This window comes from Scylla paramamosain, chromosome 29, assembly GCF_035594125.1.
Source record: "Scylla paramamosain isolate STU-SP2022 chromosome 29, ASM3559412v1, whole genome shotgun sequence".
NCBI classification, from domain to species: domain Eukaryota; kingdom Metazoa; phylum Arthropoda; class Malacostraca; order Decapoda; family Portunidae; genus Scylla; species Scylla paramamosain.
The window spans coordinates 17,669,380-17,692,187 of record NC_087179.1 but is presented as its reverse complement, the minus strand read 5'-3'; the positions used below and the strand labels follow the sequence as shown (position 1 = coordinate 17,692,187).

The 22,808-nt window shown below is 43.0% G+C and overlaps 2 protein-coding genes across 7 annotated transcripts in view; one reads left to right on the top strand and one right to left on the bottom strand.

Annotated features, from left to right (window-relative positions):
• Positions 1–18,134, bottom strand: part of LOC135115498 (probable E3 ubiquitin-protein ligase HERC1) — a 50,685-nt gene extending 32,551 nt beyond the window's left edge. For 3 of the 6 annotated variants that reach the window (XM_064032333.1, XM_064032334.1, XM_064032336.1), the window contains exons 1-24: positions 18,006–18,134; positions 16,059–16,251; positions 15,528–15,667; positions 14,937–15,054; positions 14,629–14,779; positions 14,151–14,327; positions 13,637–13,763; positions 13,338–13,498; positions 12,771–12,943; positions 12,169–12,394; positions 11,672–11,848; positions 11,154–11,288; positions 10,703–10,839; positions 5,675–5,851; positions 5,093–5,253; positions 4,470–4,604; positions 4,070–4,198; positions 3,600–3,756; positions 3,339–3,506; positions 3,079–3,250; positions 2,438–2,622; positions 1,661–1,784; positions 879–1,064; positions 64–294 (exon numbers count right to left, since the gene is read on the bottom strand). In XM_064032333.1, the coding sequence (XP_063888403.1) occupies positions 64–294; positions 879–1,064; positions 1,661–1,784; positions 2,438–2,622; positions 3,079–3,250; positions 3,339–3,506; positions 3,600–3,756; positions 4,070–4,198; positions 4,470–4,604; positions 5,093–5,253; positions 5,675–5,851; positions 10,703–10,839; positions 11,154–11,288; positions 11,672–11,848; positions 12,169–12,394; positions 12,771–12,943; positions 13,338–13,498; positions 13,637–13,763; positions 14,151–14,327; positions 14,629–14,779; positions 14,937–15,054; positions 15,528–15,667; positions 16,059–16,220 (3,709 nt within the window). In that variant the 5' untranslated portion in view covers positions 16,221–16,251; positions 18,006–18,134. Of the gene's footprint in view, positions 1–63; positions 295–878; positions 1,065–1,660; positions 1,785–2,437; positions 2,623–3,078; positions 3,251–3,338; positions 3,507–3,599; positions 3,757–4,069; positions 4,199–4,469; positions 4,605–5,092; positions 5,254–5,674; positions 5,852–8,567; positions 10,678–10,702; positions 10,840–11,153; positions 11,289–11,671; positions 11,849–12,168; positions 12,395–12,770; positions 12,944–13,337; positions 13,499–13,636; positions 13,764–14,150; positions 14,328–14,628; positions 14,780–14,936; positions 15,055–15,527; positions 15,668–16,058; positions 16,252–18,005 lie in introns of those variants that run through there. The other 3 variants (XM_064032335.1, XM_064032337.1, XM_064032338.1) reach the window with 3 other exon arrangements.
• A 1,036-nt stretch (positions 18,135–19,170) lies between these two features.
• The window catches only part of LOC135115496 (receptor expression-enhancing protein 5-like), a 19,670-nt gene continuing 16,032 nt past the window's right edge, over positions 19,171–22,808 (top strand). Inside the window, exons 1-2 of the mRNA XM_064032332.1 lie at positions 19,171–19,481; positions 22,332–22,526. Of these exons, the coding sequence (XP_063888402.1) occupies positions 22,400–22,526 (127 nt within the window). The 5' untranslated portion in view covers positions 19,171–19,481; positions 22,332–22,399. The remainder of the gene's footprint in view (positions 19,482–22,331; positions 22,527–22,808) is intronic.

Below are 22,808 nucleotides of genomic sequence, written 5' to 3'. Positions count from 1 at the left end.
TAGCCTTTAAAATTAGTCCTGAAGAGAAACCAAACCATTTAAGAATACATACAATAAACTTACCAGGACACCGAACTTCACTGGCCAGACCACAAGAGAACAGCTGCAGGGAGAGCCAGTCCTTGCTCCTCAGTTCACTGGGGGTGAGCGGAGGCCCAAGCAGCATCCCCTCCAGGCACCGCCCCACCACCAGGCCACACGCTCTCTCCACATCCAGCAGCCACACCCACTGTCGCCCCACCACGCCGCCCCCAACGCTCTTCACGGTGTCTGGGGTGGGTGTGTCTACTTCTTCTTGGGGGTGAGAGAAGCAGATTGGGTTATGAGTGGCAGAAATGCTTAAGCTATCCAGACTCAAGCATTAAAGCATTGAACAAAATTAACAATAATGACAATGCAATAATTAGGTCATGGCACTGGCTAGGTTTACAAGATGACACTAATTACAGTGACAAGGATATACCAATTGAAGTAAACACTGGATATATGTAACTGCAAAGCCAGGGCCAAATGAATGTAGCTCAGACCCTCTTTGCCACAGCTAGATAATTAATTACAAATGGGCAAATACAAATACTAGGCAAATAAAATATATAACTACTTCTTTGCATACCATACTCCCCATACTCCCTTTACCTCACAGGATGTAGCTAAACCTTATATAAGCAAATCTATTCAATCCATATATCACACCGGCAGTCACACACGAGGCCCAGACAGAGCACCACAAACATACAAATCATCGACACTCTTAGCCCCGTCAGCGTCTGGTGGAAAGGGACAGTCTCAAGAACAACCATACTACACCCCAGGAGCTTCAAGATAAGACAGCCAGCCACACATAAGCAGCTGCAGGGAGATAAACACACTCAGCACACCTGATGTAACATCCTCCTGATCGGTGAAAGAGGTGACGTTGGCAATGGTGCGGTTGGTGGAGTCCAGGATAGGCAGGAGGGCTCTGAGGGGGCCGAGGAGAGGCCGCACCAACCTGGCCGGGAAGAGCAGCAGTGCATACACCACATGTGCCAACACCCAGCCACTCACACTGCGGTACACAACGTCTGCAGGGCCACAGGTGGATGGGAAAGAGTTGGTGTTAGTGTAGTGTTGTCTTTGGGGTTCTTGGTTTGTTTAATCTTTCTTTTCTTCTTACCTTTATTGTCTTAAAAGCTCCTGGTTTGTCTTATCTTTCTTTTCTTAGCTTTAGATAATATAATGAAAAAAAACACTGGAAAAGGATTTAAGAAAGAGGGATGTAAAGACAGAGAGGAGGAAGGGGATGAAGAATAATTTGTCACATGTGAAAATTGCAAGATGAGAATAACAAAAAAAAAAAAAGAAAGAGAGAAAAATTATGGCTAATTTACCATGAACAAAAGGAGAAGAGGTGGCAAAAGAAGAGAGAAGTACAAACAGAAATGAAGATGGAAATAAGGAACACTCTTACTTTGCTACAAGAAAGATGAACTGTACCATACCAGGGAGAAAGATGGAAGGGCATTTGAGAAGCAGGATAAAGGAACAGAATGATGATGAGGATGATAAGGGAAAGGATGATGACAGTGAAGATGAAGATAATAATAAGGGAGGAGAAAAATTACAGTATACAGTAAAGATAGCTATACACAATGATATTATATGAGGGTGAGACACTTGCCATGTATGAGGTGGGCCAAGCCGGGGTGTGAGGACAGGAGGGAGGATGTTTGGCTCAGCAGGTCCCCACACATCTCAAACAACTCCCGCAGGTGCTCATGGAGGAGACGCATACTGGGGGAGTTCTGGAGAAGGGGCAGGTGATTGAGAGGCGACTGTCATGTGCTAGATGTCAAATATACTCAAATACATCAAATATACTACATCTCTCTTTAATTAGTGTGGTGCCAAACTTGTCAATTTATGAATATCTGATTCTCTTTTTTTTATATCATGCACTACACATGATGCACACTTCATTTCCATCTCATTCCTTATTTCTCGTACACAGATGTTAATTCAAACTGGCTATCTTCTTGTTATCGCCATCTCATTCCTTATTTTTTTGTATACAGTTAACAGTTGCTTATTTTCTTGACATTCACTTCATATCTTGAGAAATGTTTACTTTTACATACTATACACATTTCATCTCTCCTCATATGCTTCTCCTCTTTCACTTACATACATCAATACAAATTCACACAGTTTATTATGGCTTGAGAATCTATTTTACATGCAGTCTCTTCTCATTCCTTTCATTCAGTCCTATCTATCTAAATACCAGGCCAGCAATCCTACACAGGGTGGCCCAGACAAACCAAACATTATTCACTTCTATATACAAATAAAAATTCACACAACTCATTTAATCTTGAAAGATTTACTTTTGGACACTGTTTAGATATCTAGTCCTTTCAATTTTCACTCATCTCCTCCCATGAGTGTTGTGCCTCACCTCCTCAAACTGGTGGTGGGTGCAATAGGCCAGCAGGTGGGAGTGAAGGGTGGAGAGCAGGCGGAGGAGGTGCTGAGGGTGTGTGCCGCCCAGCTGGGAGTCAACGTGCTGCTGTCGGTGGGGCGCTTCACCCTTGTCCTGCCCCTGCCCTGTGCCTGTCCCTGTCCCTGCTCCTTCATCTCCTTCTGCAGGATAAACACTTGTTACTTTTGCCACCTTAGTCACAGGGCAGTTACATGAGCGTAAGGAGAATGCACCTAACTGCTCTCTGTCTACTAAATCAACAGGGTATTTCCACCATGTCACCAGTGAAACACAGAACACTGTCATCTGCTATTACAGCACAAGGAAATAAAGACCAGTAAGAGTAAGTACAGGAAACAAAGTGCTTCTATTTCATCGTGTGTTTTCTGATAACTATACTGTTCTTTGCATAGTCCTGGTCAATAGTCAAGGAGCATTTCACACTCACTTACTGTGTTTAGCATGTTTGTTAATCTCAAGTCCTCTGATGCACTGATGGTACTACAAGACATGACAACCAATAGATTCTTAGCAGATCAGAACTTCAGATTAAAGGGGAAATGCTAAACACAGGAAGACAGTGTGGGAGGTCACTTGACTCCTGACCACCAGTGTACCTCTGGTGGTGTCGGTGACATGTGTGGGAGACATCTGGATGGGCGGCACAGGGCTCGCTCCTGACGGCAGGTCCTCGTGGGGTTTCAGTTTCTGTGGTGCTCGGGGTTTGACCTTCAGTGTGTTGCTCTTGGCAGGCCTCTCCTCCTCCAGAATTTGCTTGAGTTGATGTTCCTGAAGGAGAGATAAATGAACCGCAAGTGCTCAAGTGCTCAAGTAATCTCAGTTATACCCTAAACAATCAACACTCCCAGGAACTCACAGTATGGAATCTGAGGTTGGCCAGCAGGGTGCGCATCAGGTCCCGAGGCAAGGTGGCAGAAGGATCCTGCAGGGAGGCGGGGGCATCCTCAGAGGAGCTGTAGCCTAGGAGGGCAGCCACATGACTCGGGTCCTCCAGGCTCACCACCAGGATGCCCAGCTGCAGCCTCTGTCAGGGAGAAGGAAGATGGTGAGTCTTTGAAGAGCAACAAAGGACGAGTTTGAAAGAAAATGCATTTTTGAATACATGTCTATATCTTACCTGGCCATAGGTGAGCTGCCCCCAGTCCTCAGGTGACTTTGGCAGCAGGCCGTAGAGGAGACTCATGCGTGAGGCGAGAGGAGGCAGCAGCAGGGGGGAGCTGAGGCCCTCACACACCTCTGCCTCAATGGCCCGTGGTAACTTAGCATCCACCAGTCTGAAGAAAAAGAAGAGAAAATTATACATAAAGAGCATTTCAAATGGTGGTCAAATGTAAATTTGAGAAATGAGTGGTGGTGACAGTATATGTTGCAGTGTTGAATTATAGCAGTGATAGTGGTGATGATGGTGTTGATGTTAGTGGTAAAGAATACTAAAGATGAGGTGCTGTGCTGGAAGTGGTGGTGATAATTAAATAAGGTAATGGTATAGTGGTGCTGGTGATGTTCATGATAGTGGTAAAAATCTATATAGTGGTGGTGGTGGTGAGAGTGAAGCATTGTGGTGGTGGTGAACATGGCATCCCTCACCTGAAAAGCAGCTCCCTGAGTGGTGTCGCCTCAGCCCCAAGCACCGCCTGGGCCATGCCTCCCGTCAGCGCCAGGGACAGGTGTGTGTTGAGCAGCTGCAGGCACAGCAACACAAACTTCTCCTGGTCTCTGATGAGTCAAACACACGAACATACACACAATGAATCTCCAATACAACTATGCTTACTATACTTCCATGAATACAAGAGAAAAAGGCTTCATATTCAAATACTACACACAAGCACTTATATTCTGAATTATCAAATCTGAATGAAATAAAAGTATAATTATTTTCTCCTCCAACACCAAAAAACAGTACCAAACAACAACTTCTTGTAATAACAAAGAGAAGGAAGAGAAGGTAGAAGAAAAAACAAGATAATGAAGCACTTTCCCTTACCTTACAGAGGCGAAGGGCTTGATGGGCGTGTCAAAGGCATCAAAGCAGCAGTAGAGCTCAATAAAGGTGCGCAGGAGGGAGAAGGTGCCCTCCTGCAGGTCCACGCAGAAGGGCCGGTGCCACGACACCACACGCCTGCACCACACACACACACTCATCAATAGTCACAGCATTGGTTCTCAAGGCAACAATATACAAGCAGATTCACATACATACTCACACACACATACAAAACAGTATACAGAGTCACACACACATACACACAACAAGGCTTTTTAAATATCTGGAAATCTATCTTACCAAATGGAAGGAGTAATACTTGGAATTAATTAAATGCAAAAGATTCCTGAGATGTTGACCTTTTCACTGCAATATTCAATTCACAGCACTAAAAGCAATGTACAGAATATATATATAAGCATCTACAAGAAAGAAGGGGATCAAAAGAAGAGATTCTGCAATTTTTTGGCAATATGATGTATGGAAATTACCATATGGCAAGAAAAGATGTGCCAAATACCAGTGAAAGGGTTACAATTAAGCTGTATTGAAATGGAAACCAAATAGAAACTTAACTCAAACACAGCATACCACAACACACACACACACACACACACACTTGCCTGTCAGTGGGAATGGCAGTCCAGGCAATGGAGTGAGTGGTGCCAGCACTGATCTGATGCACTGCCACATCCAGGCCCATCACCTTCTTGGGCCGCAGCAGGGGTGAGATAGTGTGCCCCTGCCCACACTGACCCATTGTGTTGGAGCCCCATGCGTACACCTGCAGCAGCCAAGCATCAGGAGGACAATGATAAGGAGGAAAGGTAAGAAGAACAAATATTTCATAACTGAACCTACATAAATTAATGAAATACCTAGAAAAAAATAAATATTTCATCAGTAAACCTACAAAAATCAATGAAAACCTAACTACATATAGTATGATTACTACTACTACCACTACTATACTACTACTACTACTACTACTACTACCACTACTACTACAACAGACTGATCTCAAACTATGAACATGAAAAGGAGCATATTACCAAAGTCTAAATCTCATTCTCATTTACAAGATTTTTCATTCACAAGCTTTTAAAAGAAACAAAACTTGCTTATAAACTGCACCTCACCTGTACTACACCAAAAACAACTACAACCACTACTGTAACACAAACACCACTACAAATAACACACACCTCAGACTCATGAGTGAGGGCCAGAACATGTGAGTCACCGGCAGATATGTCCACCACCCTCAGTCCAGACAGCTCCTCGATGGGTCGCGGCCTGAGCATGGTGGCCTCAGAGGAACCCATGGCCAGGCAGGGTCCCGTACCCCACACCCACACCTGAAAATGACCGTTGTCACCGCCCTGTGCCGTGCAGCGGTGGCGGGGCGAAGAGGCTGGTCAGTGTGGTGATAATGGTGGCGGCGAGGGAGGGAGAGGGAGATGGGTGAGACGAGAGGTGAGAAACAAGACAAGGGAGAGTAAAGAAGGTAAAGGGGAAGGAGACGAGCCTGGTGTTATCATATACATGTGGAGCAGCCGGACACCAGGCAGTGATGGGGGGGATGTCAGCGGTAAAGATTTCTTTTGCAAATCACCACTCATAAAATGTTGAGTAGACTCAGGTTAGAGTTATATTTGTTAATTTAGCTCCAGAATTGTCTTAATACTCCCCCTCTTGAACCAGTAAGTTATGGGAAGGCAGTAAGAGAGAATAAATATACTAAACTCTAAATTATTCCTTAACATTTTCTTCATCTCCACAATAAAATGTCATTACCATCAACTCATATTGGACAAAACCTCCTTAACATTAGTGGCTTAATAAATTTACAGACTGAGAGATCTGTAGGTAAAAAAGTGCTTCGTCTGTGCCACACTGATATATAACAGAAATCATATTAGCTTATTCTTATGCAAAAGGCTTAAATTACTCACTGAGGTTTATGCAATGTAGCCACAACTGACTGGTGTCCTTAACGGCAAACAGAGAGAGAAAACTACAGCCTACATGAGTGTATTAAACATGCACTGACAACATATGAGTAATGGTACTTCTGATACAAAAAAAAAACTAAGTTAAAAAAATATAATATAAGCTACATAAGGAGTAAACATTAAACCAACAAAATCAATATATAAAGCTAGACTATTACTGCTTCTGTTGGAATAAAAAATAAATAATAATAAAAATACAAGAGCATATGAAGCCAGAAAGTCACCCTGTGCAAAAGGCTGAAACACACACAAAAAAATAAACACCCACACAAACCCAAAGCAAGAAAAGCAACACATGAGAATATACACAAAACACTTGACGACATGCGAGAGAGAGAGAGAGAGAGAGAGAGAGAGAGAGAGAGAGAGAGAGAGAGAGAGAGAGAGAGAGAGAGAGAGAGAGAGAGAGAGAGAGAGAGAGTCTGTTCCAGCGTCCCTCAGTCAGTCCCTAGAGTCTCGGTAATGTTAATAAATGCATTATAATATTGGTGAGTTAATAGTTTAAGTTTTGTACAAGAAGTTTAAGAAGACAAAGCTTCATTCCTCGTGTCCATGCTCTGTTAGTCAAGTACTGCAGGTGTTAGTGGAATTCATTGATTTTTATCCTTACACACTTTCAATCTTACATTTCATTCACATATCAATTAATATTATTGTCTGAACTCTTCCTTAGTACTTGTAACACTAACACACACACACACACACACACACACACACAGATTTGAGGGAAGAGGTGGTTGCAGCAAGTAGTGTACACATACATATTTAAAGAGGAACTGGATAAATATGGTTATGGAGACAGGTCAAAATGAGCTTTGCCTCGTGTCCAGTACAATACAACTAGGTAAATACACACACACACACACACACACACACACATGCAGCCCTAACACCATTCCTCACATCACCACCATCACCTCTGGCACATCATTCATAGACAGATTAATAAAAAAAAATAAAACACACACACAAGGCACATCCACACACAGACTCAACAGAGAACACTATTGATACAAAACATTCACAAGACACAAGAAAAAAAAACACACACACACACACACACACACACACATACAGCAGACTATATCAACACAAATCAAACAGCAAACCCAGGTATCTCACAGCCACAGAACACATGCCACAGCCTAAGAAAGGTCTTCAGTGGTAAACTGAGGGAGTGAAATAAAGAGACAGATCATGCTTCACTTCAAAATAAGCTAAATAAGTAAATAAATAAGAATGTATACATGTTGTCAGGCTCAGAACAGATCATTTAGTATCCTGAGAAGTTCTGTAGTAGTAGAAGTAGTAGTAGTAGTAGTAGTAGTAGTAGTAGTAGTAGTAGTAGTAGTAGTAGTAGTAGTAGTAGTAGTAAAAATTATTAAAAGCACAGAGGAGATATGAGAGCCTTTACAGCATGGAAAGTGAGCAGTATGTAAAGACACACATGAAAGCAGGAAACAAAGAGTAAAAGAAAGGATAAGGCATAGAAAATACAAACACAGCAGGAAGAACATGAAAACAGATGAGCAAATAAGCTGAAGCAAGCAGAAAGGAACGGAAAGAATACAGGAAAGATGAAGGGAGAGAAACAACACGTAAATGAAAGTGGTGGTAATGAGGCATAGAAGAAAGAAGGACAGATGAAAAAATATGAAAAAAAAAGACAGAAAAGTTACGAAAAACAGAATGAAACTTATCCACAAGAAACAAACTGCAGAAGAATAAGATAAAAAGAAGTCAAGAGAGTAAGTAATGGAAAATAAAGATGCTCAAAAGTGAGAAAGAAGAATAAAATAAGCGACAGAGGAGTAAGATGAAAAAACAGAAGAGGAATAAGGGATGTCTGCAGAGAAAGGAACAGAAGAAAAAGAGGACAAAGTAAGAAACAAGTAAGAAACAAGGATACAACTTGGCCAGAAGAGGAAACAAGAGCTAGCAGAGGAGGAAAATGAAAGAGCAGAACAGGAGTGAGGGATGCCAGCACAGTAAGGAACAGAGATGACCAGGGGACACAGGAGAGAGTAGAGCGTATGGCAGTGAATCAGTCGGTGTGTTGGGAAGATGCCAGTCAGTGCCCCACCTTCCTTCAGGATGTATGGTGGAAGCTGGTCAAGTCAGGTCACCCCAGCCCCACCAAGAACACAGGTAAAGGGCAGGGGAAGAAGTAGGGAGGTCCTGGGTCACACCATGGGTCACACCGCAGCAAAACAACCACCCACAAGTACCCACACAGCAGCCACCCATCATCTCACTTCCTCACCTCTCAAAACTAGACAAACTTCACCTCATAATTGTGTGATGTGCTTAAGACCAGATTCTGCACTTTCAGTGAAGGAGTTTTGAGAGGTAAGGGAGTGATGAAAGATGAGGGTGGTGAGGGACGAGCGTGGGGAGGTGACGGCAGGAAGCTGTAACCTTGCTACAGAGAAAGGCACCAGTCACACCACTCTGGCACCTCGAGACACAACCTTCAACACACGGCCCAGGGGACAAGCAGGGTCATGAATCATCAAGTGTGTGTGTCAGAGAATACATCTTTTGAAACACCAGTGGCAAATTTCAGAGGTAAAAACAAGAGTGTGTCAATGAATAAATATCTTGAAACACCACCACTTGAGAGGCAAGATGCGATTTTTTTTCTTTTTTTTTTTCAAGTTCCACGAAAGATCTTCAATTATACTGGCAATTATCAAGAGGCAAAACCCCACAAAGACTTCATTAAATTTCACAAGCCAAAATGTGACACAACTCTTAATCTTCAACCCAAAAAAATAAAGCAGAGTATTTAATACCACCTCAGTGCATTACATCACGAAAAAAGGAAGAAAAAAGAAAACAAGAAAGGAGAAGTTACCAAACCCATTCTGTGACTAAATATAACTGCTTTGTGGGGAATAAGTGGGCAGCATACAGCCCTTACTGGTGTGTTCAGAGTCAGCAGGGAGTGGAGGATCAGTCCAGAGAATCTCACCTGCATCTGCCTCCACCAAGACAACGTGACAGCAGCGGCAGGTTTGGGGAGGTCGGGAAGGGAAGAGAATGTTGGGAATGAGAGGACCACCACACACAAGCACATACATACATGAACACTCACACATAAACAAACAGACACACTTATACACAATGCCACAATGTCAACACACAGACAAACAATTACAGCTGCTACAATATGATATACAAATGTAAGTTATCTACACATCATTACTTGGTACATGTTTGAGTGACAATGGACAGTACGACAGTGACAGCTGATGGTACAGTACACACTCCCAGACAAGCAGACAGTTACGCAAGAGGTACAGATGAGTCAAAAAACAAACACATTCAGACAGTTGACAAGGACAGATGGATGAGAGACAGAACACAAACACACACACACACACTCAAACATTCAGTCAACAAGTACAGATGGCGAGACAGCACACAACCCACACACACACCTACCCACAAACACTCAAACAGTCAAGTACAGATGGATGAAGAACAGAATACACACACCCACTCACACAGACACACACACGCACACACACACAGACACACACACCCACATACAGTATCTTGGTAGGGGGATAAGAAGCCAGGTGGATCTACAACCCCACGACCCACACCACCAGAAATCCCCGCCCAAATGAAAGGGAACACCAGGGAGCAAGGAGGGAGTGGTGATTGCAGACCTTGACACCTTGAATGAGACACAGATGCCCAACAAAACACCAGAAGGATTGACCTCACTAACAAAGCTCAGGAGGGAATGGTAGGAGGGTTAAACATCAAGTGAACATCATACTTATTGGCTACTGAATACTAGATGTCACTTTTAAACAACCTGCATATTAAATGACTGAATTCCTTATTGAACTGCATTATTGGCTGATATGTTGGCTAAGCAGAAAAGTTACAGGCTGATAGACAGACTGACTGATAACTGAATGGTGAATAACAGTTAATAAAGTCATGATTGGTTTAATAGATGCCTCACTATCAGAAAAATATGTCAATACTGACTCACCAGCTGCCTCTAACTGACATGGCTGGCTGGCTACAGTACCCTAAACACACCTGACTTATATATAAACATGACATCTACACCTCAACACTGATTCACCAGCTGCCTCTGACTAACCAACTAGACTGACAGAAACACGACTTCTACACCTCAACACTTGACTCACCAGCTGCCTCTAACTCTCAAGGCTGGCTGGGTGGGGGACTAACCTGACCGTGGGCTGCCAGAGCGAGGGAGACCTGTGTGCCTGTCGTCAGCTTGCGCACGGTGAGTCCCTGCAGTGCCTCCACCACCCTCGGCCGGTACACCTTGGCCGTGTCCCCGTGTCCAAGCTTGCCGTGGTCCCCTGAGGTAACGGCAAGGTGCAGGTGTTGGATTGTCAAGTTATGCTGCATTATTTACTTTGAGGTTTCCCATAAGGTAATGAATAATCTCCTTATCAAGTATCATTCAATCAAACAATTCATCACTCACTCACTCACTCACTCACCCAATCAATTAATCCCATCAAACAACTTTATCAGGGAACACTAATTTTCTCCCCCTTCATTTTTGTCACCTTGTTGCCCTTCTTAAAATAATGAAATAAATAAACAAAGAGATGAAACAGTGATAAGGAGACTCACCCGAACCAAAGGACCACATGATAAGGAGACTCACCTGAACCAAAGGACCACACTGTCCGGCCGTCAGCAGAGAGAGCAAGGGTGTGCGCGCTGCCACACACCACCTGCCCCACCCCTGAGATGTCCCGCACCAAGGTGGGAATGTTGCGACTTGTGTTGTCCCCATGGCCTGAGAAAGAGGGCAAGTCATTCTATTCACCACAAAATTAAGTATCACAAACACACACACACACATATTTCATAACTTTACTCTTTCTTATTTCTGATTATTGGTACCTTTAACTGAATATACTGGCTTGTAGGGCTAAAACTGTGAATGATGAGTGTGTGTGTGTGTGTGAGGTGTTTTGTCTGGACTGCCCCGTAGGACTGCCAGCCTGGGACAGAGATAAACAGACCTACAATTAACTTAAAGCCTAGCACACCATAACTAAGCTAAACTAACCTAAAACTTTTTACTAAATTAATCCTAAGCTAATCTCACTTACACCTGACATTAATAACATTGTCACTTACACCTTACACTAATAACAAAGAGGTCTTCCCACTCACCAAGGCGGCCGTAGTCCCCCTCACCCCAAGTGAAGAGCTCCCCCTCCTGGGTGACACAGGCCGAGTGGCGGTAGCCGGCAGACACCCAGCGCACCACCTTGCTGGTCAGCGGCCCCGCCACCAGCCTTGGGTACTTCTGGGTCACGTTGTTGCCGTGACCCAGCTTCCCATAGTCACCTGTAAAGCCAAATGTTTCAGGTCAAGTATGTAGTTTCTCTTGTATTACATTAGAAAATCAATTTGTAGTCTATCTTCTGTATGATAAATTTGCTCATGCTTTTCTGCCAGGTGTCTTCAAGCAATCATCATCATTTTATTTACTGTCATTTTCCATTGCAGGACTGGATAGCTAATAGGTCTCTCACATGTATTCCATCTTCCAAATCATCAAATTCACACAAACTTTTCAATCACTTCCCCCTAAGCAAATATTTCCAATCCTACGCATCAAAAACAGATCACAAAAACTCAAAACATCACAACAAACAAGACCTTACCATCTCCCCAAGTGAAGACCTGCCCAGAGGTGGAGAGAGCAATGGTGTGTCCATCGCTGCCCTTGGAGGACGACACTCTCCTTAGGCGTGCATCAAGGTGGAGTCTCTTCGGGGAGGCCTGGTTATTGGAGTCCCCGAGACCCAGCCGGCCGTAGCTCCCCTTCCCACAAGCACTGATCCCTCCGTCCCTGTGCACTACAAAGGTACAGTACTGGCCTGCCTCAACCTGGAACGCAAGACAAATCAAATAAGGAGAAATGAAGTTTGCAATGTTAACAGTGTTTGTCAATATGCTGATCCCTCCATCTGTGAATGGAAGTAAATGGAAGAGGAATCAGAGTACATGAAATAGAGGGAGGAAAGGAGGGAGACAAGGAAGGAGAGAGGGAAGAAAGAAAGAAAGGAAGAGAGGGAGGACAGGAGTGAGGAAAGAAGAGAAGGAAAAAATGAGGAAAAGAAGGAAGGAGAGAAGGGAGGCAGGACAGAAGACAGGAAGAGAAGAAAACGGAGGAAAGAAGAAGAGTCAAATTTAAGGTTAGGTTAGGAAATAGCTCAATATAATAAGAAAATGAGCTTTAGGTAAGAGGCAGATTATAAGTCACCTGCTGCACACTGTTGAAGGCATGGGTTAGCTTGGGTGCAAGTATCTTATCCTGTGTCCCCTCGGCCAGCTGGTGGGACGAGTTGCTGCCCCAGACGTAAACATCACAGGATTCATTGTTGTCAGTCGCCACCTCCTCACATGAGTCCCCAATGCAGGTGCGGGCGTATTCACCTGCAGAAGGAAAAGGAGGAGGAGGTGGTAGTGGTGGTGGTGGCTGTGGTGAGGAAATGAAAGAATAAGTAATAAAAAATTTCTTGTGTGGTGCTGCAAGATAGGTGAAGGAAGGAAAGAAGGAAGGAAGGGTGAAGAAGAAATGGATAGAACATTGGGAGACACTGAGCATGTATAGATGAAGGAAAACTGAAAGAAATGAAGGGATAAAACAATAGGAAAGGAAAGGAAAGGAAAGAAGGAAGGAAGGAAGGTAGGAAAGAATGGCAAAGAAAAACCATAAGGAAGGGAATTATGATAAAAAAGAAGAGTTAGAATAGGACAGCAGATATTATCAAGAAATTAGACTAACAATAGAGAAAACAATATCAGTCCCTACTGACAACAGACTAACATGCTAATAATGCCAGCTTCTCCATGAGCAGAAGAGCAGCGGTGTAGAAGGGCACGGTGCCATCTGGTCGGATGATGCTGGGTGACATCCCCACCAGACACTCCCCACTCTGGGCCAGCGCGTTCATCACCTCCTGCAGGCAGCTTCCACTGATGCAGGTCCTGGGGAGATAAGAGGTAAACACTGTAATTATATGAACACTTCAATAACGTGCCTGCCTGCTTCTGTATTTCCCCCTTCCTATGACTTGAACTCTTTCAAGAGGAGAGGACAGATGTGTACAACAAGTGTCCCCTTACCCATCTGATGAGTCCTCAGCAGCAGTGGTGGCAGCAGTGAGGGCCATATGCACCCACTCCAGCAGGTAGCGCAAGGACCCTCGCTGCAGACTCAGCCCCAGCAGCAACTCGGCACTCAGCTTACGTCCTGTCAATTAATCAATTAATTACTGAACGCCACGCATACCTAACAAAGTGACTCCAATAAGGCTTCATGGGACAACAGTCAGTCACCTCATCAAAGGACAGCTGGGGAACATTGGGATGATTACAAGAACATCAAGCCCAGGTGACATTTAACCCAGCCTGGTACACCAATATAACCCACCAAAGGGCAGCTGAGGTACATATTAGGAAGATCACAAGAACAACAAGCCCAAGTGACAGATTTACCCAGATTATTACATCAATATAACTCACTAAAGGGCAAATGAGAAATATACTGAGATAATTACAACAACAACAAGCACAGATGACAAAGATTTTCCCAGCATGCAATGACAAGATAACTAAACACAGGAACTTAACACCTTACCAGTGCGGTCAGCAGGAGAGGAGGGTTTGGCAGTGTCCCCGAGGAAGGTGGTGAGCTGGGCGAGGGAGGCCAGACCGACACGCGGCAGCTTGGACTCCACTGCCAAGGAGAGTGGAGGGAGTGCCTGTACCACTGCCACAGCCGTCCCCAGCACCTCAGAGCACAGGCTGGCCCCACCTGCAACACACAACACACACTGGCATACAGAGGGAGGACATGTGGTTATGGGAGGTGATGGTTCTAATTCATTTTTGGGGAGTTTAGAAAGGTTCGTTTTTGTATATAGTATGATTTTTTTTCTTTATTACCCAGTTCTGAACATAAATTAATAGGAAGGGAGAGTATATTTAGTCCTAAGGGATAAGAAATACCTATCTATCAGCCTGTCTGAGTTATTAAATCAGAATGGAGTTAAATTTATCATTAACATGTCAATACTGTGCAAGACATCCTCCCTCTCCCTCTCTCTCTCACTTACTGTTGTTCACCCAGCCCAGCCTCAGGATGGAGAAGAGCAGGGATAGGCCAGTCTGCACCCCAAGCTCCACCAGTGCCTCATTTGCTGACAGTGCCGGCCCCATCCCCTGCAGCTCAGTGGATGGCCCTCGGTCGCCTGTCCCCATCAGGGCCTGTCACACCCACCAAAGAAATTAGTATAGGAAAAACAGGGACAAAGTAAGGCATTAATGATATAAACACCCTACCAAAGAAGCTAATAGGCTCAGAAAAACAGGGAAGAGGTAGGGCGTTAATGAATACGTGAAGGGCCTAGGAGGGCAAACTCACCCGGTCCCTCTCACGGCTGCCCTGGTGGAAGCTGCGGGACAGAGCGTGGTAGATCCGCTGCAGCACAATGAGGCGCTTGTGTAGCAGTGCGGAGAACCGGGGCTGGGCGGCGGTCGAACTGGAAAGGAATGGGGATGGGGTTGTCATTGTTGTTGTTTCTCCTCTGACTCCTTCTCCACCTTCTCTGATTTCTTCCATTATGTTGTTATACCCGTGCGACAGTTCACCTAACAGTTCACACTAGACACACTTACGAAAACTCCATCTAGAGTATATCAACTTATTACACAAAGCTCACAGACACACAGTATATCTTATCATATCGTACACTTGAATAATGCAAATTTAAACCCTTAGACACAGGACACCATTGAATCTTGGAGCAATAAGAGAAGGGAAAGCAGACAGACAACTAAACAGAGGGTTAAGATATAAAGTTCTGCTGGACTGGCCTGGAACAGACAGAAAACTGACAAAAAATTAATAGAAGTTAGGAGAGACAGCAAAATGAAAGATTACTGACAATAATGACAGTCGTAGGAAGAATGCAAGCAAGGAATGAGGTAACTGAGTGGACCTAGAGGGACGTACCGAGCAAGTGCCGCCTGTGATGCAAGCAGAGCATTGACGTGGCTCAGCTGGTCGGCCGGGGAGGGTGGCTCTGGCTCATAGTCTGGCAGCTGAGGGCCTCCATGCATCACACAGCCAGGTCCTGCCACCACCACCACCTCCTGCAACATGAAAAACAAAACTTAGCAAGACAAGTAGAAAAGACTATTACATAATGAAAGGAGAAAACAATATATAACAAAAGGGAAAAAATACTATTATATAACCAGAGGAGGAAAAGACAAGGAGAAAAGACAAATATATAACAAAAGAAGAAAAGACTAATATATAATGAAAGAAGAAAAGATTGATATATAATGAATAAACAAAAGAACAGTAGCTGATCAACTATGTAAGGTGTGCTGTTTCAAAATGCAATACACTAAACACAACTGAGTTAAAATAAAAAACTATTCACTTCAATAATAAGGGAAACTATTAACATCTGCTCATCTTGATACTGATAGTAAGGATAACTATTATCATCACCTTGTTCCCATCATCACCCCTCACCTTGTTCTCCAGCAGGCGGTCATACAGGACAAGGGTGGAGTCACGCAGAGCAATGGCCTGGCAGTCCTTGAGTAGCCAGGAGGATGTGAGGTGCTCAGCCCACTTGAGCTTCACTGTGGGCGGAGCGACAGGAGGGACGCTACCCACCACACCCCCCTCCATCCTCCTCTGCTTTAGGAACCACCAACACTCTCTGAAACACACCACTCTGTCAGTCTGTGTGTCAACCTCAAGGTACTTATCCTCAATTATAATTCCTTTGGCACCTCAGTGGGCCTTTTTTTCCTACCCTTTTTGTTGCTCTAGGCCAGTGGTCTTCTTATATAAATGAAAAACTCAACTCATGGTTTAGCGCAATGGGAAATGAAAGTCAAGATATGTCAAGATATATGAAAGTGGTGAGGAAGGTAACCAATGACACAACATCTGGTGTACTACATTTCTCCATGTGAGCCACAATGACCACCACAGCTCAAGTGATCAGCGACCTTGACTGTGCAGGGTGAGCAGACATGTGTATCAGGCTTACATCAACTGTGCTTGCAAGGAGGGCTGCATCACAATGCATGTGATGACTTCTAAAATCAGATCAGACATGACCTTGTATAAAATGTAGAAAGAAATGGCTCTGCTCTTAACTTCCTACAGGAAAATAATTAACCTTAACTAAGCTAACCTAACTGAGTGCTCCTGCTGCCTCTAGCCCAACTAGAATTAAGTTAACACACCAAATCTCTTTACTGTCCTCCCTTATGAAAGTTCACATGAGGCACAGGCTATGAATGGCTTGAACTGCATACAAACACACACAGTTGATGCAAGCTGAATAATTGATCTGGCTAAACATCTCTAAGTCACACAAGTTTTTTTTTATCGACCGCTTTAAAGTGTTACGGTCACACAACACTTTAACACACAAGCCCCCTTACATCTGTAATATCCAATGCTCACTGCTTCATCTCACACACAGGATGATATGAGTCACAATCCACAAAAAAATAGATAAATAGGGTCTCACGTCATACAAGCCCTTACACCTGCAATACCCAATCTTCAGAGCTGGATTTCACACTCCTAGGACACACATCAAACACTACTTATCCTTCCTTCCTTCCTTTGACATCACTGATCTAGGGTGCCAAGTGGTGGGCTGTGATTCCCTCCCACACAGCAAACAACAAAACAGTCTTGATATACTGAGGCACCAAGCAGGTCTGAGCATCACCTCGCCTAACCCAAATTCAAGGTAGGTCAAGAATTCATCATAATACAAATACAGTTTTTGTTTTGGTCATCCAGGAAATCCCAACTGACAGGAAACTCACTAATACTACAAACAGATAATACTGAAATAACATTAGCGTTTTCATCTAAATTCTAGGTAAACTCAGCTTAGGTTTTGATTCATTTGGTTCAATAATTTCAGTGTTGATCACTTCACTCCACAGATCACGATTAAAAAACAAAAAAGCGAGGTATTCTGACTCAGTAATAAGCTGTTGGGTTTTATGAAAATAACTCTTATCTATTAGTTTTAATACAAGGGCACTTCTGAGCAAAAATATAGTACTCTTTATAAACCATGACTTTCACAATGAAGGAATCAACAGCGAAATTAAAGTACTGAATTAATCTGAACCTAACCAACCTGACCTTCGGAATGAAAACACTAACGTCATTTCAACATATCCAAAAGTCTGGATATTCGTAGTTATTTCCATAATCCCCACCAACTACTCCATAAAAAAATTCTAACACACAAGTAATACGACCTACTTTGCTCTCACAGCCCCACCCATACACCTGTACACGTAATCCAGGTATTCCCAATCAGCTGTGCAAACCCAAACATTGACGATCCAGCAGATTTACACACGATAACTGCATATACACCCTTCTAATCCCTCCCACAGATCACACACAGGGCAGGAGTAATATCATACACACCAGTTGGAGTTAGAGGAAGGTGTACATCCTCTCTATCGGCCTGGGGTCACGTGTCCTGAGCCGCTGGGAGTAAAAATTGGTGAAGTCTCAGCGGCTTTCTCTCCTGGCAGCTGATCACCAAAACAAAACAAAACCCTCTGGCGTTTGATTGTCACGGGGACTCTTTTATTTGTGACTTCGTGTATTTGTACCTTGTTAAGTCTTTATTTCTTGCTCCATTCACTGTTTGCATGTGCAGGAAATTATTAATATATGATGATTAAGTGTGCAATAGGTGCAGTGGTGTATCTTATGGGGATATGATGGGAGAAATGCATTTTTGATAATCATATCTTGAGAAATGTGTATTGTATGGTCTTTTCAGTTTTAACCTCATTCAGACGCAGCATATGAGTAATAAGTGTTAGAAAAGTATATAATATGTAATATTATGTAAATGAATAAAACAAAACGCAAAACAGTATTATAAGTTTCCAAACGTTTAGTCATCCATCCATCCATCCATTTATTTATCCATCCATCTACACACACACACACACACACACACACACACACAGTTTGCAAATTTGTGTCCGAACGATATTTCCTGGAGTGGCCACGCCTTCACAGTCATACATAAAATGAGTCATGCATGTAGTTTTAATGATCTAATAATTATTTACTTGAACTGTATCTATTGATGAATTAAAACCGTATCTTCAGCATATCCCGTGTTGAAAGAGGCTCGCGTTATTCATCCATATCATAGTACTATAAATGGCGAGTATTAATTAAGGAATCACTGTTTTCAGACACCTCTCTCTCTCTCTCTCTCTCTCTCTCTCTCTCTCTCTCTCTCTCTCTCTCTCTCTCTCTCTCTCTCTCTATATATATATATATATATATATATATATATATATATATATATATATACATATATATATATATATATATATATATATATATATATATATATATATATATATATATATATATATATATATATATATATATATATATATATAACCTAAATTCTGCTGTATTTGGAAAGTGGCAGTTTTGCATATTTGGAATAATTACATATGTACGACAATTTTACCAGAAGTACAATAATTTCAACCTGTGTAGTACGAAAATATGGCCAAAACAATCTGGCAACACTGGGCCTGCTGCCTGACAAGTTAACAGTGTATCCAGTCTATGAGTGGTGTTAGTGCGCGTCTGTTTCAACTCGCAGCCTGACAGAATTTGTTTTATGTTTTTGTTTTTTTTGTGTGTGTGTAATCACGCCTACACAGTGGCTGCCAAGGCTTACCCATGAGTTAAACCTTCTTTAGTTGGTAATGAGGAAGGCGTGGGCTCTAGCAGTGGATACCTGAAGGCAGCAGAGGGTGAAAGCAAGCAAAATAAAGAAAAGTTTGGCTGTGAGAAGGTGCTAGACAGCCAGCCATAGTGACGAGGGGGCATCGTCCACCAGCCATCACCACCACAGGGAAGGTAAGGTCAGGAAGTGTTAGAATAAATTTAGGTAACTTAACGTAACTTTTTAATGAATAAATTTAGGTAACTTAACGTAACTTTTTAATAAATAACTGAACAATCCACGGTTTTAACTCATCTTACGCATCTCACTTAACCTCCAGCACAATATATCCCTGTGTCAGCCTCGTCTCGTTGCTAAAAACTGTAAAATTTAACTTAATGAAAATTTAAACAATCTGGGTAGTCTATTTATCAGCCATTATCTATCTTATTTGTAAGTGTTTTAAACCAATACTGTCGCAAAGCGGAGCCACATGACCAAGCTTTAATATCCGCTCGTTAGACATATCTGTCATTACTTACTTTAAGTTTGGTGAGGGTTTAAATGAGTGAGAAGGGTTGGTCGTCCCCTCCACTGGCCCCTCCCGCCGCCATCTTGGATAAGGCTCCCCAGCCCCCTCCGGTTCCAATATTTTTTTGTATTTCCTAAGTATTTTATTTCGGCTTGTAGCTAAGATTTTATGGTTTGTAAAAATATTTCGTTGTTTTTTAAGTTATTTGAGCGCGTGTGTTGCGTGAAAAGTGGTGATTTTGGCGTTGTTTTTGTGTAAATAAGAGGGCCGTTTTCGGCGTATTTTTTTACGGTACCAAAACTAAATTTTTTATTTCAGCCTGTACTAGGTTCTTATTAGTTTTAAAAAATAGTTGGTGTTTTTTTAAGTGTGTTGCCGTCCCGCTCAGTGAAATGCGTGCACCGTACACTTGTTTTTATTCGTGTTCAACTTCCAATAATATTGAATTTTATTTTCGGTAGATTTTTTATTTGTGCTTGTAGCTCACTTTAAATGGTTTTAGAAAATAGTTCAGATTTTTTAAAGTGTTTTCCGTTATGTTTAAGCCAGAATGGGTGGACATTTAAACGATTTTAAATGGGGTGAAGGTTCAAACAGTTTCCAGATACTTCTTTTTAAATATCTTTAATACTACTGTGTTTTGAAATGTGTTGTTATTTGTGGCCTTAGTTAAAATGTGTGGCAAGTCTGAATTTATAAAGCATTCCTGTCTAGCTGCGTTTTTTAGAGGGGTCATTTTCAAAATGAAATACGTACGTACGTAAATAACAGTCGCTGTGACGTCATCAACCCCCAGCCGTGACGTCACAAGCCCCCCCAAGCCGTGACGCTATCAGAGTGGTACCTTCCCTAACTCCCTTCCAGTCCCTCCCAGTAAATATTCAGTGTTTTTTTTTTCAAGGTATTTCAAGGTGTGTGTGTGTGTGTGTGTGTGTGTGTGTGTGTGTGTGTGTGTGTTACCTTATTTTTCGTTGTACAGATAGTGATGCAGTGTGTGTTGCTCTGTCTTTCGTTGTACAGATTGTTATGCAGTGTGTGTGTGTGTGTGTGTGTGTTGCCTTATCTTTCGTTGTACAGATGGTGATGCAGTGTGTGTGTGTGTGTGTGTGTGTGTGTGTGTGTGTGTGTTGCCTTGTCTTACGTTGTACAGATGCTTATGCAGTGTGTGTGTGTGTGTGTGTGTGTGTTGCCTTGTCTTACGTTGTACAGATGCTTATGGAGTGTGTGTGTGTGTGTGTGTGTGTGTTGCCTTGTCTTTCGTTGTACAGATGCTTATGCAGTGTGTGTGTGTGTGTGTGTGTGTGTGTGTGTTGCCTTGTCTTTCGTTGTACAGATGCTTATGCAATGTGTGTGTGTGTGTGTGTGTGTGTGTGTGTGTGTGTGTGTGTGTGTGTTGCCTTGTCTTACATTGTACAGATGCTTATGCAGTGTGCGTGTGTGTGTGTGTGTGTGTGTGTGTGTGTGTGTGTGTGTGTGTGTGTGTGTGTGTGTTGCCTTGTCTTTCGTTGTACATATGCTTATGCAGTGTGTGTGTGTGTGTGTGTGTGTGTGTGTGTGTGTGTTGCCTTGTCTTTCGTTGTACATATGCTTATGCAGTGTGTGTGTGTGTGTGTGTGTGTGTGTGTGAAAATGTGCGTACATTTTCACACACACACACACACACACACACACACACCTGTAATCAAAGAGGGTACCACGGGGCTTCTTGTTCTTCCTCGCCAGCATTGGGTTGACCTTCCCAGTCCGAAAATCGAAGGAGGAAAGGTCAACAGCGTCACCGAGGTAGCGGGTCAACTGGGGCTTGCTTCGGAACTTCTTGCCATTGGGGCTGAGAGAGAGAGAGAGAGAGAGAGAGAGAGAGAGAGAGAGAGAGAGAGAGAGAGAGAGAGAGAGTTTTGTCATTTTTTTTAATAATTTCGTAGATTTTTGTTGTTTTGGTTTTATTTGTCAGAGAGAGAGAGAGAGGGAGGGAACATAAACACAAACTCACACTTACCTGTAATAATACACATGTACTTTACCGCAAGTCAGCCCAGTTTTCCTCAGCACTTCCTCTCTTTTCCAGCCGCGCGGGGAGGCAGAACACTCATAGCACCCTTTTTTTTCTATCTGCACCGACATCTCGTGAGGGCGAGGGAGAGGGAGAGGGAGGGAGTCACAGAACTTGCCGTCTGTGAACGAGTAACAATGAAGAAATTACTAGCGAGTCTCTCTCTCTCTCTCTCTCTCTCTCTCTCTCTCTCTCTCTCTCTCTCTCTCTCTCTCTCTCTCTCTCTCTCTCTCTCTCTCTCTATATATATATATATATATATATATATATATATATATATATATATATATATGTATGTATATATCCTAAGTTCTGCTGTAATTGGAAAGTGGCAGTTTTGCATAATATTTGGAATAATTACATATGTATGATAATTTTACCAGAAGTACAATAATTTCAACCTGTGTAGTACAATAATATGGCCAAAACAATCTGGCAACGCTGCGGCTTCCACTTCCCCAGTGTGCTGCGAGCCGCCGTAGTGAGGAGGATTGTGACACTCGCTGCTGCTACATTACATCACCGGCGCCATGGCTGCCAGTATAGAGTTTTACAAGGAACAGGCCAAGAAAATGCTGTATGAGAAGAACAAATTCACGGACATACTGGCGCAGGTGGAGGCGAAGACCCAGGTGAAGAGGGAATACCTGGCGCTAGGTGAGTATCTGTCTGTGTGTTTACTAGCCATTACTCGTGTGTTGAGGCATCCTCGATAGTGTGGTGCAGTGGGCTGTTGCTGTCATCGGCGACTTCATTATTTACTAGTATGAGAGTGAGTGCTGTGCTGTAGGGCGTGACGTGGGTGAGGCAGAAACACTCCGAGGGAGTCACACCCTCAGTGCAGGACAGGACGGCAGGCAGCGGCTCAGACTGCTGCAGGAAAGAAAAAAAAAAAAAAAAAAAAAAACACCGCTGTATAAGTAGGGTGATGGGTGAATA